At 42.2% G+C, this 17,077-nt stretch overlaps 1 protein-coding gene across 2 annotated transcripts in view; it reads left to right on the top strand.

The window, feature by feature from the left end:
• The window catches only part of LOC135558449 (receptor-interacting serine/threonine-protein kinase 2-like), a 23,888-nt gene extending 6,811 nt beyond the window's left edge, over window positions 1-17,077 (top strand). Inside the window, exons 5-11 of one of the 2 annotated variants that reach the window (XM_064992254.1) lie at window positions 3,508-3,557; window positions 3,885-4,046; window positions 4,491-4,576; window positions 5,259-5,366; window positions 6,834-6,930; window positions 7,203-7,415; window positions 12,639-17,077. In XM_064992254.1, the coding sequence (XP_064848326.1) occupies window positions 3,508-3,557; window positions 3,885-4,046; window positions 4,491-4,576; window positions 5,259-5,366; window positions 6,834-6,930; window positions 7,203-7,415; window positions 12,639-13,024 (1,102 nt within the window). In that variant the 3' untranslated portion in view covers window positions 13,025-17,077. Of the gene's footprint in view, window positions 1-3,507; window positions 3,558-3,884; window positions 4,047-4,490; window positions 4,577-5,258; window positions 5,367-6,833; window positions 6,931-7,199; window positions 7,416-12,638 lie in introns of both variants that reach the window. The other variant, XM_064992253.1, reaches the window with a different exon arrangement.

The raw sequence follows: 17,077 nt of genomic DNA, 5'->3' as shown, positions 1-17,077 counted from the left end.
GTTGTTAACAATCTCTAATATTACGGAAGTCTCAAGGTTCTGTTCACCTGAGTTAGAATACCTCATGATAAGCTGTAGGCCGTACTATTTAACAAGAGTTTTTACAACAACACATTTTTTTTAAGTGGATGCTAAGCTACAGGACTGTTTTGCTATCGCAGACTGGAATATGTTCCAGGATTCATCCAATGGCATTGAGGAGTTTACCCCATCAGTCACCTTCTTCATTAATAAGTGCATTGACGACGACATCACCCACAGTGACCGCACATACATATCCCAACCAGAAGCCATGGATTACAGGCAACATCCACACTGTGCTAAAAGCTGCCGTTTTCAAGGAGCGGGACACCAATCTGGATGCTTATAAGACGAACCATCAAACAGACAAAGCGTCAATACACGACTAAGACTGAATCCTATTACACCGTCTCTGACACTCGTCGAATGTGGCAGGGCTTGCAAACTATCACGATTTACAAAGGGAACTTCCCAGTGACGCAACCTATCAGACGAGCTGAATGCCTTCTATGCTTGGTTTGAGGCAAGCAATACTGAACCATGCATGAGAGCACCAGCTGCTTTGGACGACTGTGTGATCAAGGTCTCTAGCCGACATAGCCTGCTTAAAAAGTTCTTAACATTCACAAGTCCACAGGGCCAGAACGATTACCAGGATGCGTACTCAGAGCATGCACTGACCAGCTGACAAGTGTTTTCACTGACATTTTCAATCTCTCCCTGACCCAGTCTGTATTACCTACATGTTTCAAGCAGACCACCATTGTCCATGTGCCCAAGATTGCCAAGGTAACCTGTTTAAATGACTGTCGCCCTATAGTACTCAACATCTGTAGCCATGAAATGCTTTGAAAGGCTAGTTGTGGCTCACATCAATCGTCCCAGGCACCCTGGACCCATTCCAATTATCCTACCACCACAGATGGAGGTACTCTCCATTAAACTCCACACTTCCATTTCCCACCTGGACAACAAGAACATCTCCATGAGAATGCTTTTCATTGACTACAGCTCAGCGTTCAACACCATAGTGCCCTTCAAGCTCCTCACTAAGCTAAGAACCTTGGGACTAAACACCTCCCTCTGCAAATGGATTCTGGACTTGCTCATGGACTGCCCCCAGGTGGTGTGGGTAGGAAACATCTGCCATGCTGGCCCTCAAAACGAGGGTCTCTGGTGCGTGCCTTGTCCCCTCCTCCCTGTTCATCCATGACTGTATCTGCGCACGACTCCAACACCATCAAGTTTGCTGACGACACCGGTGGTAGGCCTAATCACTGACAACAGTGAGACAGCCTATACGGAGGTGGTCAGAGACCTGGTAGTATGGTGCCAGGAGAAAAATCTCCCTCAATGTCAGCAAGACAAAAGAGCTGATCGTGCTCTTCAGGAAACTGAATGGCCGAGCATGCCTCCATTCACATCGACCGGGCTGTAGTGGAGTGGGTCGAGAACTTCAAGTTCCTCGATGTCCACACCACCTATCATGGTCCAAATACACCAACCAACATTAATAGGGCACGACAAAGCCTATTTCCCCCCTCAGGAGACTGAAAAGATTTGGCATGGGCCCTCAGATCCTCAGTTCTACAGTTACACCATTAAAAGCATCTTGATTGGCTGCATCACCACTTGGTATGGCAACTGCTTGGCATCCGACAATAAGACGCTACAGAAGGTAGTGTGCACGGCCCAGTACATCACTGGGGCCGAGCTCCCTATCTTCCAGGACCTCTATACCAGGCGGTGTCAGAGGAATGCCCCAAAAGTTGTCAAACACTCCAGCCACCCGAGTCATAGACTGTTCTCTCTGATACAGCACGGCAAGCGGTACCAGAGCGTCAAGTTTGGGACCGAAAGGTTCCTGAACAGCTTGTACCCACAAGCCATAAGATCGCTGAACACTTAATCAAATGGCTACCCGGATTATTTGTATTGACCAGGTTATTTTTTTAATGCACAGACTCTCTTGCACTGGCTCTATGCACACTTACTTGACCCACACATACTAAACTGACACCCAACACACACACACACAAACATATTTCTGTGGGGATCTACCTCAAATACACAATTAGTTTCTACAACATTCCTTGCGTATCATTTTTCAAAGGGAGTAGCAGAAGTGTAATTTTTCACAACTTTAAAGGGGGCTGAACTTCCTGATTTTAGCCTCGGTTTCAATTATCTTCATTAAGAAATGAAACTGCGAATGGGGTTTTGTTTGTTTTTTGTGTGTGTGTGTGCGAGCGAATGTGAGAAGCATTTGTACTTCACTCTGCCAAAATGGTACACAGTTAGTACATCACCTTTTTAGATAACTTGAAACAGTTTAACCAGGTCTTGTGTCTGGAAGTAGCCTAAACTAGCTACTGTAGCAAGCTAGCCAACTTCTTTCGCCAATTAGCTTCAGCCGGCCGGTGTGCGTCCGTGGCAAAGTTGGTTTGACTTTGGATTGCCTGTCTGTGGGGCTAGTTAAGGACTGTCAATAAATTGCACAATGTAAATGGAACAATATTTTCATGTTGCACAACTTTTTAGTTCTCATTAAATGTGTTCAATATTTGTATATGGATTTCTACAATTTAGTTGGTTTGAGGTTTTTAAGTCATTGGAATTTGGAGCTATTGACATTTTAAAAATATTGTCCCATGTACATTATGTAATTTACTTATGATCCCTAACTAACCCCATAGATGTCAAATAAAATGTACCATGGGCATTATAATTGGGTTGCGTGCAGCAGCTTTTCGAATTGATGATTACTTGGGTGCTGTGGGCAGGATTGAAATAAACTGTTACGGTACCCTTAATTCCGTGACCTACCATTATTTCTTAATTATCTCGCAAATCTCAGTTTTGGACGAGACGGACTATGACAAATTATCATATTTTAGACTTTGTAGTCAATTTTGACACCTAGAATAAATGTCTGACTCCTATCGATGCCACAGGCCGTTTTCAAAAGGAGAAGTTGCTTATCATGTTTAGTTGCTATTTAATAGAAGATTGCATTTCAAGGCAAGTGTAGTATTTAGCCTTAGGTAAATCAATCCACATTCCTCCCAGAGCAAACGGTGAAGTACTTTTGTTTCAATTTCATTGATCTCAGTGAGCGTCTCTAAGGTGCTTGCCCTTTCTAGATGAACACCCCCTTAAAGGAACCCCTCGTTTCAGTGAAGATGTCACAAAAGGAAATGCTGGAAAGAGATGTGAGACTCGCCCTTCAAGTTCCCCTAACCTCTGACTGATTCACTGGGGCTTTTGGGCAGTAGACTGTCATGATGACTGAGTCATGCCTCCACTGAGAAGTGTATTGGCCTTTTGTTTACGACTGAGGAAATGAGATTCATGACTGACTCTTAGTATTAGACATCCATTTTAGGGGAATGCTCATCTGACATCAATATTTATTTTTCTCCCCAGAGGCTGCTATTCTAACTGTGGGTCAAATAAAGCTTCTTTTTTTTTATGTTCCCATTTTAGTTACGCAATCATTATGTGGGAGGTGCTGGCCAGGAGGATACCATTTGAAGGTAATTTAAGGTTTAGATGTTTTTACTGTTGGAATGCAGTATAGAATGTTTGTAAAAGCAATGTGTTTTTTATGGATGTTAATAACCTCACTTTTATGGAATCATATAACCTCATTCAAAATAAATGTTGTCAGCTATACATACACGTTAGATTAGCCTCATGACCTTACTGTTTCTTGCCAGTGACATATACCAAACTCATGAGTTAACATTTATGATCCTCTGCATGCTCGAAAATAGCGGTGGGATTTCCAGACGCAAGTGATATTAAATCTTCATTCAGAAGTTTAAAAAAAAAACTGAGTGAGCATTTGTATTTCTGTACAGAGGCGACCAACCCCATGCAGATCATGTTCAGCGTGCTGCGGGGGGCACGTCCGGAAACAGGCCTGGACTGTCTGCCAGGGGACATCCCCAGCAGGGAGACACTCATCAACCTCATGACTTTCGGCTGGACCGCTAACCCCGACGAACGGCAATCCTTCCTCCGTAAGAGACATGACCTCTAACCTTTGACCTCAACTCGTTACCTTCACATTGGCTGAAGTTGCCCCTAGACGCAGATCTCAGAACAGTTTGGTGCTTTCCTGACACAAATGTTTATGGTTAGGATTTGGGAAAAATAAGCTGATTCTGGATCTGTGCCTAAGGGGGACTTCTACTCACAGCCAACAAATACCTCTTTCTTCTCAGTAAGAGATCACCCCTCACCTTTCATCTTAACTCACAGTAACCTTTACTGACTCAGACAGATGCCATTCTAACCTTATCTTGTTACTTGGCACAGAAACCTCCCTTAAGATCAATATACCTAACTCAATGTTTTGTACAATTAATACATTGATGTCAATGTATTATCTATGTAGATGTTGCAAGTATACATTTGACCCTAAAAACTATAGAGCCATAACCATCTCTACTTGTCTTGTGCAGAGTGTGTGATGGAGCTGGAGCCAATGCTGAGGAGGTTCGATGAAATCAACGTCCTGGAGGCTGTGCTGGAGGTCAAGAAGTCAAAGGTCAGTCAGTGCGAGATTGTCCAGTACACAGGTCAAAAGGAAAAGGTTTGGCAGGAAACATACAGTCCCAAGTCATTCACTATGACTCAAGTAACCTCATCCCCAGGCTCATATGACCTCTCTGTGTATTGTTAAATGTTTTAGTTCTTTTTGTGATAGCCCCAAATTTGATGACTTCAGACTTGACCAGGGTTTGGCGCATCGTGACTCATTGATATGTCTTGAGATGGATGACTTGACAAATGACGAACAGAGAGACAAATGTATGACTTCACATTTTGGTAGAAATAATCCAACCCCTACTTTCACTTCCTTATTCACCGTTTAACGTGGAAATAAATGCACACAATGATTTGCATCAGTTTATTTTTAAGCAATAAGGTATGAGGAGGTGTGGTATATGGCCAATATACCATGGCTAAGGGCTGTTCTAATGCACGACGTATCACGGGTGCCTGGATATAGCCCATAGCCATGGTATATTGGTCATAATACCACAAATCTCCGAGGTGTCTTATTGCTGTTATAAACTGGTTACCAACGTAATTAGAGCAGTAAAAATAAATGTTTTGTCATACCTGTGGTATACGGTCTGATATACCACGGCTGTCAGCCAATCAGCATTCAGGGTCCGAAACACCCAGTTTATAAAGCAGCATACATTCTCTCTCTCTTTCTCTAGCTGATGAGGCGGGCAAGCTGTTACTCTGCCACACCCGTGGTGTGTGAGAGGGGGAGGGAAGAGGAGAAGTCTCTGAACATTCTGAAGAACAACCCCAGTCCCTGGCCAGTGAGTATAATGACCGGCTGTCCCCGGCAAAATGTTTTTTGGGTCAACCGAGAGTCCTCTTTTTTTTTTTTACCAATTGATAGGTCAACATTTTCAAACGTGTATTTTTCATTATATAGATACACCCTATGTGTTTATTAATAAAATAAACTATAGACACAGAGCTTGTCTGATGCTTTAAGGGCACTGTTTGATGAAATAATTAAGATGCACAAATGTGGCAGTTTGTTCATGTTCTTCAATCACATTCATCTATCTACTCCGCCTGTCTGCAACGAACATGAAAGTGAATCGTATCAACTGTCAGGCCTGATGCTCGCCCTAGCAACATTGTATCAACTATTCTGAGCTCTGTTTCCCACACCAGTGAGATCCGGACAGACATCTGTATTTGCGCAAAGTTGAGAAGTAATCAGGTTTCCACTGGATCAGAGCATGACATTTTTCCATTCGTGCCGAGGCTTGGTGGTTCTCAAAAGGGAGAGAGCTGGAAAGATTTGACAAATAGATTGAGGAGCTATTGTCATTCTCAATGGAAGTAAAAACAGACTTTGTTTACTTGATTTAAATAATTATTTTGCGTAGCGCCACTGCTCATTAGTTATGGTAAGTTAATACTGTCAGACATCCCTAAATGGGCAAGTTTTTACATTTGCGCCTAGGCCTACTTTTATGCGTAATCGGGTCCTTACTCCAACATTGACAGGAGCGCTCCAAACAAAAGACAATGAATTAATTGGCAGAACTTGTTTCTCATAAGTGTAGCATAGGTTTTATTTGACCTTTTTATTTAACTAGGCAAGTCACAAATTCTTATTTTCAATGACGGCCTGTTCAGGGGCAGAACGACAGATTTGTACCTTGTCAGCTCAGGGGTTTGAACTTGCAACCTTCCGGTTACTAGTCCAACTCTCTAACCACTAGGCTACCCTGCCGGCTACCCTGTTGTGAACTCTGCAAACAACGTGTCCACTCTAATACTAATAATATATTGAATGCATTATCAGAAATTACCATAACAAACATTGTAGATTAGAAATTATTGGGATTAATGGTAAATTTACAACTGGTGATATATTGTATGTAATGGGGAATTGATAGTTAGCGTCTATCAGAGGGCAAACAATTTACACAATGAAGTTTTCTTGACTCAACATTTAAAATTATACCCAAGACAAATTATCTTCACATACTATAGGCCTAAGGAATACTCTCATGAACTGTGGCAGGTCCAAATAAATGCTCTAAATTACAATATTTTTATTTGGCATTTGGGAGAAATGTTAGTAGTTAATTTTATCCAAACACATACTTATAAATAGTACAACCAGAGAAACTGATCATTTTGCAATGGTATCTTAATTTTTTCCAGAGCTGTATATCTGTTTTTTTAGGGCCAGTTTACTCTTATGTAGAGCACTCCAGTGTGTGTGTGCATGTTTTTAACATGCTCTGTCACTGCCATAGGGAAGCTCCACCTCTGGCTCTGGGTCTTGCTCCTCCCAGGACACGGACATCTCCCAACCAAGCTCCCTCACGAGCACCAATGCTCCGCCTTCTAAAGGTAAATCCGCCCACTTTCCTAGACTGTGATTGACAGCTGTGATTAACAGTTAACTTTTTGCCCTGAAGGGAAATAGCGAGTTTCCTGAGTACTCGTCTGTTTCTGCGTTGAATATGAGTTGCATTGGTACCCAGTTCTCTCTCTTCTCCCTCATTCTCCCTCAAATCATTTCTTTAATCAATGAGGAGGAACTTCCTCCCTGGAGAGAAGCCTCCTCTGATTGACACCCACCTCTCCTTGTCGCCCCCCCTCCACCCAACCCCTCCTAGAAGTGTCCCCCTCGTTGTTCATGCCCCACACACTGGAGCCTCCGCAGCCCCTCAGAGAGCTTAGCCATGGGGACAACAACCTCAACAACTACCCCCAGAGCGCCAGGCCCCTGGATGAGCTCAACATTCCCCTCAAACCAGATCTGCCTGAAACGGAGTGTGTGACGTACCTGGACAACCTCACCCTGAAGCCACAGCCATACCAACCCCAGCCAGGTAACAGAGTTAAAGTTCCAAATGAAATCACATGACACGACTAACATTAAACTCCTAGTCTCACTACCTACCGAGCTACTGTAAAAAATATTCAGACCCCTTGCCTTTTTCCACATTTGGTTATGTTACAGCCTTATTCTAAAATGGATTACATAGTGTTTTACCTTCATCAATCTACACACAATACCCCATAATGACAAAGCAAAAACAGGGTTTTAGAAATGCTTGCAAATGTATCTGATCATTGTTTTAAAATGTTTTTATTTATTTATATAAGCATTTTAAAATGATCACATTTACATAAGTATTCAGACCCTTTACTCAATACTTTGCTGAAGCACCTTTGGCAGCTATTATAGCTTCTTCTTCAAATCAAATTGTATTTGTCATTTGCGCCGAATACAACTGGTGTAGACCTTACAGTGAAATGCTTACTCACAAGCCATTAACCAACAATGCAGTTTTAAGAAAAATACAACAACAAAAAAGAAATGAAGTAACAACTAATTAAAGAGCAGCAGTAAGATAACAATAGCGAGGCTATATACAGGGGGTACCGGTACAGGAAGCTCTCAACCTGCTCCACTACAGCCCCGTCCATGAGAATGGGGGCGTGCTCGGTCCTCCTTTTCCTGTAGTCCACAATCATCTCCTTAGCCTTGATCACGTTGAGAAAGAGGTTGTTGTCATGGCACCACACGGCCAGGTCTCTGACCTCTCTATATGCTGTCTTGTTGTTGTTGGTGATCAAGCCTACCGCAGGTGTGTTCTTGGGTATGACGCTACAAGCTTGGCACACTTGTATTTGGGGAGTCCAATCAAGTTGTAGAAACATCTCAAGGATGATCAATGGAAACCGGATGCACCTGAGCTCAATTTCGAGTCTCATAGCAAAGGGTCTGAATACTTTTAGTTGAAGTCGGAAGTTTACATACACTTAGGTTGGAGTCATTAAAACCCGTTTTTCAACCACTCCAAAAATGTCTTGTTATAGTTGTGGCAAGTCGGTTAGGACATCTACTTTGTGCGTGACACAAGTAATTTTTCCAGCAATTGTTTACAGACAGATTATTTCCCTTATAATTCACTGTATCACAATTCCAGTGGGTCAGAAGTTTAAATACACTAAGTTGACTGTGCCTTTAAACAATTTGGAAAATTCCAGAAAATGATGTGGCTTTTGAAGCTTCTGATAGGGTAATTGACATAATTTGAGTCAATTGGTGTACCTGTGGATGTATTTCAAGACCTACCTTCAAACTCATTGCCTCTTTGCTTGACATCATGGGAAAATCAAAAGAAATCAGCCAAGACCTCAGAAAAAATATTGTAGGCCTCCAAGTCTGGTTCATTCTTGGAAGCAATTTCCAAACGCCTGAAGGTACCACGTTCATCTGTATGCAAGTATAAACACCATGGGACCACGCAGCCGTCATACCGCTCAGGAAGGAGACGCGTTCTGTGTCCTAGAGATTAACTTACTTTGGTGAAAAAGTGAAAATCAATCCCAGAACAGCAGCAAAGGACCTTGTGAAGATGCTGGAGGAAACGGGTACAAAAGTATCTTTGTCCACAGTAAAACGAGTACTATATTGACATCACCTGAAAGGTCGCTCAGCAAGGAAGAAACCACTGCTCCAAAACCGCCATAAAAAAGCCAGACTACGGTTTGCAACTGCACATGGGGATAAAGATTGTACTTTTTGGAGAAATGTCCTCTGGTCTGATGAAACAAAAATAGAGCTGTTTGGCCATAATTTTTATTTACCTTTTATTTAACTAGGCAAGTCGGTTAAGAACAAATTCTTATTTTTAATGACGGCCTAGGAACAGTGGGTTAGCTGCCTGTTCAGGGGCAGAACGACAGATTTGTACCTTGTCAGCTCGGGGGTTTGAACTTGCAACCTTCCGGTTGCTAGTCCACCACTCTAACCACTAGGCCACCCTGCCGCCCCAGGGTAGCCTAATGTTTGGAGGAAAAAGGGGGAGGCTTGCAAGCCGAAGAACTCCATCCCAACCGTGAAGCACGGGGGTGGCAGCATCAAGTTGTGGGGGTGCATTTCTGCAGGAGGGACTGGTGCACTTCACAAAATAAATGGCAAGATGAGGAAGGAAAATTACATGGATATATTGAAGCAACGTGTCAAGACATCAGTCAGGAAGTTAAAGCTTGGTCGCAAATGGGTCTTCCAAAAGGACAGTGACCCCAAGCATACTTCCAATGTTGTAGAAAAATGGCCTAAGGACAACACAGTCAAGGTATTGGAGTGGCCATCACAAAGCCCTGACCTCAATCCTATAGAACATTTGTGGGCAGAACTGAGGAAGTGTTTGCGAGCAAGGAGGCCTACAAACCTGACTCAGTTACACCAGCTCTGTCAGGAGGAATGGGGGAAAATTCACCCAACTTATTGTGGAAAGCTTGAGGAAGGCAACCCAAAAAATCTGACCCAAAACAAGTTAAACAATTTAAAGGCAATGCTACCAAATACTAATTGGGCGTATGTAAACTTCTGACCCACTGAGAATATGATGAAAGAAATAAAAGCTGAAATCAATCATTCTCTGTACTATTATTTTAACATTTCACATTCTTAAAATAAAGTGCTGATCCTAACTGACCTAAGACAGGGAATGTTTACTAGGATTAAATGTCAGGAATTGTGAAAAACTGAGTTTAAATGTATTTGGCCAAGGTGTATGTAAACTTCTGTCTTCAACTGTATGTAAATATGATATTTCTGTTTAATTTTTTGTTAATGTGCAAAAATGTCTAAATCTGTTTTCACTTTGTCATTATGGGGTATTGTGTGTAGATTGCTGAGGATTTTTGTTAGATTATATAAACAATTTTAGGGTAAGGCTGGTAACAATGTGGAAAAAGTCAAGGATTCTGAATAGTTTCCGAAGGCACTGTGTATGCGTGTAATGTTCGTCTATGGAGATTGCATGGCTGTGTGCTCGATTTTATACGCCTGTCAGCAACGGGTGTGGTGGAAATAGCCCAATCCACTAATTTGAAGGGTGTCGACATCCATCCATCCAGTAAAAGTTTGGACACAGCTACTCATTCAAGAGTTTCTTTATTTTTACTATTTTCTACATTGTAGAATAATGAAGACATCAAAACTATAGAATCATGTAGGAACCAAAAAAAGTGTTATAAAATATATTTTGATTTGTTTATTTGAGATTCTTCAAAGTAACCACCTTTTGCCTTGATGACCGCTTTGCACACGCTTGGCATTCTCTCAACTAGCTTCACCTGGAATGCTTTTCCAACAGTTATGAAGGATTTCCCCCATATGCTGAGTACTTGTTGGCTGCTTTTCCTTCACTCTGCGGTCCAACTCATCCCAAACCATCACAATTGGGTTGAGGTTGGGTGATTGTGGAGGCCAGGTCATCTGATGCAGCACTCCATCACTCTCCTTCTTGGTCAAATAGCCCTCCTTCTTGGTCAAACATCCTAGAGGTGTGTTGAGTCATAGTCCCACTATCATTTGTTTTTCAACAGGACAAAGCACAAACCAGATGGGCTGGTGTATTGCTGCAGAATGCTGTGGTAGCCTCGCTGGTTAAGTGTGCCTTGAATTCTATATAAATCACTGACAGTATCACCAGCAAAGCACCACCATACCTCTGCCTCCATGCTTCACGGTGGGAACCACACATGCGGAGATCATCCGTTCACCTACTCTGCGTCTCACAATGACACTGCGATTGGAACCAAACATCTCAAATTTGGACTCATCAGACCATGGACAGATTTCCACCGGTCTAATGTCCATTGCTCGTATTTCTTGGCCCAAGCAAGTCTCTTCTTCTTCTTGGTGTCCTTTAGTAGTGGTTTCTTTGCAGGCCTGATTCACACAGTCTCATCTGAACAGTTGATGTTGAGATGTGTCTGTTACTTGAACTCTGAAGCATTTATTTGGGCTGCAATTTCTGAGGCTGGTAACGCTAATGATCTTATCCTCTGTGGCAGAGGTAACTCCGGGTCTTCCTTTCCTGTCCTCATGTGAGCCAGTTTCATAGCGCTTGTTGGTTTTTACGACTTCACTTGGAAGAAACTTCTTGAAATGTTCAGTATTGACTGACCTGTCTTTTAAGTAATGATGGACTGTTGTTTCTCTTTGGTTATTTCAGCTGTTCTTGCCATAATATGGACTTGGTCTTTTACCAAATAGGGCCATCTTCTGTATACCACCCCTACCTTGTCACAAAACAACTGATTGGCTCCAACACATTAAGAATGAAAGAGATTCCACAAATGAACTTTTAACAAGACACACCTGTTCATACCTCATGAAGCTGGTTGAGAGAATGCCTATAGTGTTCAAAGCTGTCAAGGCAAAGGGTGGCTACTTTGAAGAATCTCAAATATATAAAATATATTTTGATTTAACTTTTTGTTTTTGGTTACTACATGATTCCATGTGTAATTTCATAGTGTTGATGTCTTCACTATTATTCTACAATGTAGAAAATAGTCAAATAAAGAAAAACCCTTGAACGATTAGGTGTGTCCCCACTTTTGACTGGTACTGTATATTTGGAACACTGATCTTTCCATAAGAGACTGGCCAGGTGAATCCAGGAGAAACCTATGATCCTTGTTGTTGTCACCTGTTAAATCTACTTCACTCAGTGTAGATAAAGGGGAGGAGACATGTAAAAAAAATAAAAAATAATTAAGCCTTGACATAGAGATTGTGTGTGCCAGCCAGCTAGCCATTCGGAGGGTGAACGGACAAGACAAAATATTTAAGTGCCTTTTGAATGGGGTATGGTTGTAGGTGCCAGGCCCACCAGTTTGTGTCAAGAACTGCAATGCTACTGGGTTTTTCACACTCAACAGTTTCCCGTGTGTGTCAAGAATGGTCCACCACCCAATTGACATCAAGCCAACTTGACATAACTGTTGGAAGCATCGCAGTCAACATGGGCCCTGTGAAATGCTTTCAACAGTTTGTAGAGAATTGAGGCTGTTCTGAGGGCAAAGGGGGTGGCAACAACATATTAGGAAGGTGTTCCTAATGTTTTGTACACTGTGAGAGAACAGCAGTGGTCCAAGAACAGAGCCTTGAGGAACACTGAAAAGTTTGTCCTATCTAAGGTATGTTTTCATGTTCCTCAGTGCTGTTCTCAGGCCACTACTGTTCCAATTATTTATATCACTGCTAATCTAATACCTACTTTGGCTTTACCCAAACCCTCCAGACTTCAACCCATCTTCGGATCCCCCCGACCCAATGCTGGGCCCTGTGGCGCGCTGGATCGCAGCGCGGCGCGAGGATATCGTTTCCCAGATGACGGAGGCCTGTCTGAACCAGAGCCTGGATGCCCTGCTGGCTCGCTCTCTCCTGATGCTCGAGGACTACGAGCTGGTGGTGAACCGGGCCACGCGTACCGCCAAGGTCCGCCAGCTCCTTGACACCTGCCACCGCCACAGCGAGGACTTCTGCCGCGTGGTGGTCCGCAAGCTCCAGGACAACAAGCAAATGGGCCTGCAGCCGTACCCCCCAGAGCTCAGCTCCCCTGTGGCCGTGCCAAGCCCCAGCGCACCGCCACTCTCTGTGTCCTACAACAACCCTAGGAAATACTAGAACAGAACTAGACCAGAGACTAAACTGTTCCAAGACTTTTAGCTCTTTGAGCTAGGTAGTGGAAGAAGCCTCTACGGTCTGTTCGTCCTAGGTTATATTCATTAGGCACCAAATGGAAGAAAACTAACTGAAACAGGGAGGGACTACCTAAACTTGTCCAATAAGACACTTGTTTTCCTTTGCACATTGTTTTGCTACGGTGTGCACTAGTGAATACGACCCTGGGTTTTGACTGTGAACTTTGAATTTAGTGTGGTAAGGTCAAGCCCAGCTGTCGTTTCATATTGCTCATCGTGGTACCTACTTTCCTGCCCACTCACACAGGACATTCTCTGTTGCTACTGTTCATTGAACTGAAGGTGCCTAGAAGTTGAGCTTAAGAACTTGAAGGTAAAGATGCCTTTTGGAAAAACAACCAGTATTCACTAAATTTCACCTGTTCTCTGAAAGCAGAGAACTGGTTGGGTTTAGCAATCATAATCAAAAACCTGTTAGAATGTAATCCAGGCTTTGAAGAATTAGATTATGGATTTTATGTAATTTGACAGGTAAATCATCTCGTTCTCTTGAAGCATTCCCTATATTCTGAGTGATTGGGGTATGGGCCTGAGTTCTGCTTCTATGCATCTTTCTGTTATTGTTGTCCCCCCCTTTGCACTGAATGGTTATATCCAGAGACATACTGTATATCCAGAGAGAGACTGTGTAACATCATACTTATCTAAGGCTCTGATTTCACTCTTGAGTGGACATTCTAGAACCGGGGTATTGAGCTCTTACACTACAAGGTCCGGAGCCTGCTGGTTTTCTGTTATACCTGATTATTAATTTCACCCACCTGGTGTTCCAGGTCTAAATCAGTCCCTGATTTAAGGGGGAACAATGAAAAAAGATAGTGGGACTGGCTTTGAGGTCCAAAGTTGAGTTTGAAGGGTCTCTATGGGTCTGGGTGGGACCCAATTACTGTGACTGAAATTCTGTAGTTGACCCTCTGATCCGGGTCTATGTAAGTACAGCTGATAGACCAGAGTGCACATGAATGGATCTGACCACGTCTCTGCATTACCTAAAAATGTTTTATTTTACGCTAATAAGGTGAATCTATTGACTTATGGAGAGCCAACATATAAAGACCTATTTATTAGCCGGAAGATAAACTTGGCTGATTAACATAAATTTGTCACTCTGGTACAATCGGATCTGGTGTAGACCCTGACCCCTTAAGGTATGGGTCCGGTCTACGTCTGGTTGTTCTTGGGTCTGTTCGGGTCCAGATCTCCCTTTTTTATTTTTTTTTAATATAAATATAAATAATATCCAGGTCTGATAAGATACTCGACTGGACTTCTGCCATTTTGAAGTTATGTAGCTTTGTATCTTACATGGTATTTTTTTTTTTTTTTTACAACTGCCTTTTCAAGACGGTTTTTATTTATCTTATAAAGGAGCTTGCGTTGACATTGACATAGGATGTGCCAAGTCAGTGAATTTTGGTTTGGTGTGTTGATGTCGCTACTGTAGAGTTAATCCTTAGTCTTCATCTTGACAAGTTTACATATTGTGACAGACACAATAACACTGTAGCCAGAAAGCAGAAAATAAGGTCATGTAGCTAATGTAGATCAGAGTGTACCAGGATCTGTCTGTAGCTATTTTGGTACTCTCCTTGGACTCAATGGTCTCCGTTATGGGTGGTTTTTGTAGACATGTTTTTTGCGATAGAGGTCATGGCCCATACTTATACAAATCTCTGCTTGCTCTACATGTTTTGGTACAAGACCAGTGAATGGATAGAGCAGGTTTTAGTCATTGAGCCAAGTGCTAAATATAGTAACATGTCCCTCAGCAGCTTAGAGCTGTGGTTGGTTATCCTGCACTTTGACACAAACATTCAGCCTCAGATTGCGGCACTCTGGGTGTGTGATGCTAAAGTAGAGTCAGTCAGAGCTGTTTTTTCCCACCTAAAGTTTCCATCATCCGGGGCTTTCGGCCAGGGGAGGGGGATCCCTACAGTAGAAACCGGTCACAGAAGAAGCTGCCAGTGACACACACTGAAGAGACTGGTGTATGTTTGTCTAAAGTGGGCCAAACCAAACTGTTTTATGTGGAACACTTCATCACTTCATGAATTGCATGGACTTCATATTTCATTCAGTTTTGTCAGCACATGACAGGTCCCGAGTAGCAAAGGGCACTTCCTGGGACACATGACTGGAAATTGAATCATACTATAGCTTTTATACAAATTAAATCTATATACCATAGAGTAATTACAGTTTTTAAAGTCACAGTCAAATGTAACTATCTGCTCTAGGTAGGTGATCATTTTCAGCCTTGAGGTTGGAGCAAGCATAAGGGCCAACTAAATCTGAGCTCTATAACTAGCTAGCTACAATGTACCCTCAATCTTGGCGCTATAGCTAGCTGTCAACAATGCACACTATCGCCTATAGAAGCCTCAGCAGGGACCCTGTGTTATGACTGTTTCTCACCTTGGATCTCTCCTCTTCTAATACATATCCAGAAATGACTAAGTGCCAAAATACACTGTAGTTAAGCAATTTCCTGATAAAACAACTTTTCCCGTGGTTACCTCACCATCGTTTCTGTTTCTCTCTGTCAGTGATGTGTGCATGCAATGTCTCCACATAGGGAACCAAGAGCGCCACTAAATCAGAGACGTGTAGTTTCTAGAAGCCTTACCGTCAATGCACTTCCTTAAATGAGTTCTGGAGTATCATTACCTAGGGTCTGTGCCCCCACAATTGTGACCCTTCAAAATTGAAGAGCACTGGCTGAGGGGATTTAGTGTTTTTTATTTATTAATCTAGGTGTTCTTACCTATTTTATTTGTGCTGCAGAATAAAGTACGTTCATTGTTTACCCCCATTATGAGGGTGCTCTTTGTAAGTTTATCAGCTTTTGTTGAATTAGAACATGTGCTGTGTCAGTGGTATAGAGTGGCAACTGGCAAGCCAAAGCCAGCCAGGAGAGAAACTCTTCCAAAATCCTCTGGACTTTTACTGCCTTGTTTTCAATACTGTGCCTCCATATATTCAAAATGTTTGATTTATTTACCACAATTATTTTCTCACGTGATATTTGCACAAAACTCCAGATGTTATCAAATTACATTTTTCTTACATTCCTAGTCATCTTGATATACTTTTGGACAAAATGTTGTATATGTACAACAGTCTTCTTATTGCTCTATTCTATTTATCTTAAGCTGAACTCTTGCCTAGTTCTAAACCAGGAGGTGTTAGTTAGAAAAGTGTCTGAAGAAATCATTGTTTACATGGAATTCCTTCAAGCAGCCATCAGCATTGCCATATTCAGGGCCAGTGTTCTGTTTTATCCATATACTTATGTACTTTTTTTTCCATATCATTAGCAACAATATTAAATATCCTGTATACATAATGTGTACACTGAGTATACCAAACATTAGGAACACCTTCCTAAAATTGAGTTGCCCTTTTGCCCTCAGAACAACCTCAATTCGTCAGGGCATGGACTAGAATTTGCCAAGCGTTCCACAGGGATTCTGGCCCATATTAATTCCAATGCTTCCCACGGTTGTTTCAAGTTGGCTGGATGTCCTTTGGGTGGTGGACCCTTATCAATACATACAGGAAACGGTTGAGTGTGAAAAACCCAGCAGCGTTGCAGTTCTTGACACAAACCGGTGCACCTGGCACCTACTACCATACCCTGTTCAAAGGCACTTAAATACCCTCTGAATGGCACACACTCACAATCCAGTTCTCAATCGTCTCCAGGTTTTAAAATCCTTCTTTAACTTGTCTACTCCCCTTCATCCACACTGATTTTTGAAGGGTATTTAACAAGTGACATCGGTAAGGGATCATAGCTTTCACCTGGTCAGTCTGTCATAGTAGGTATTCTTAATGTTTTGTATACTCAGTGTAATATGTAGTACTGAAGCATCTTTTGGCAGAAGTATAATTCAATATTTACTGTATATGTATTGCATGATGTTTTTGATACCGTTACGCTTTATTGCTGTGTCATTAAAGTGTGTGATCCTTC

This window comes from Oncorhynchus masou, chromosome 17 (genome assembly GCF_036934945.1).
Source record: "Oncorhynchus masou masou isolate Uvic2021 chromosome 17, UVic_Omas_1.1, whole genome shotgun sequence".
In the NCBI taxonomy this organism is placed as follows: Eukaryota; Metazoa; Chordata; class Actinopteri; order Salmoniformes; family Salmonidae; genus Oncorhynchus; species Oncorhynchus masou.
The sequence above is the reverse complement of the archived record's forward strand: the minus strand, read 5'-3'. Positions and strand labels throughout refer to the sequence as shown.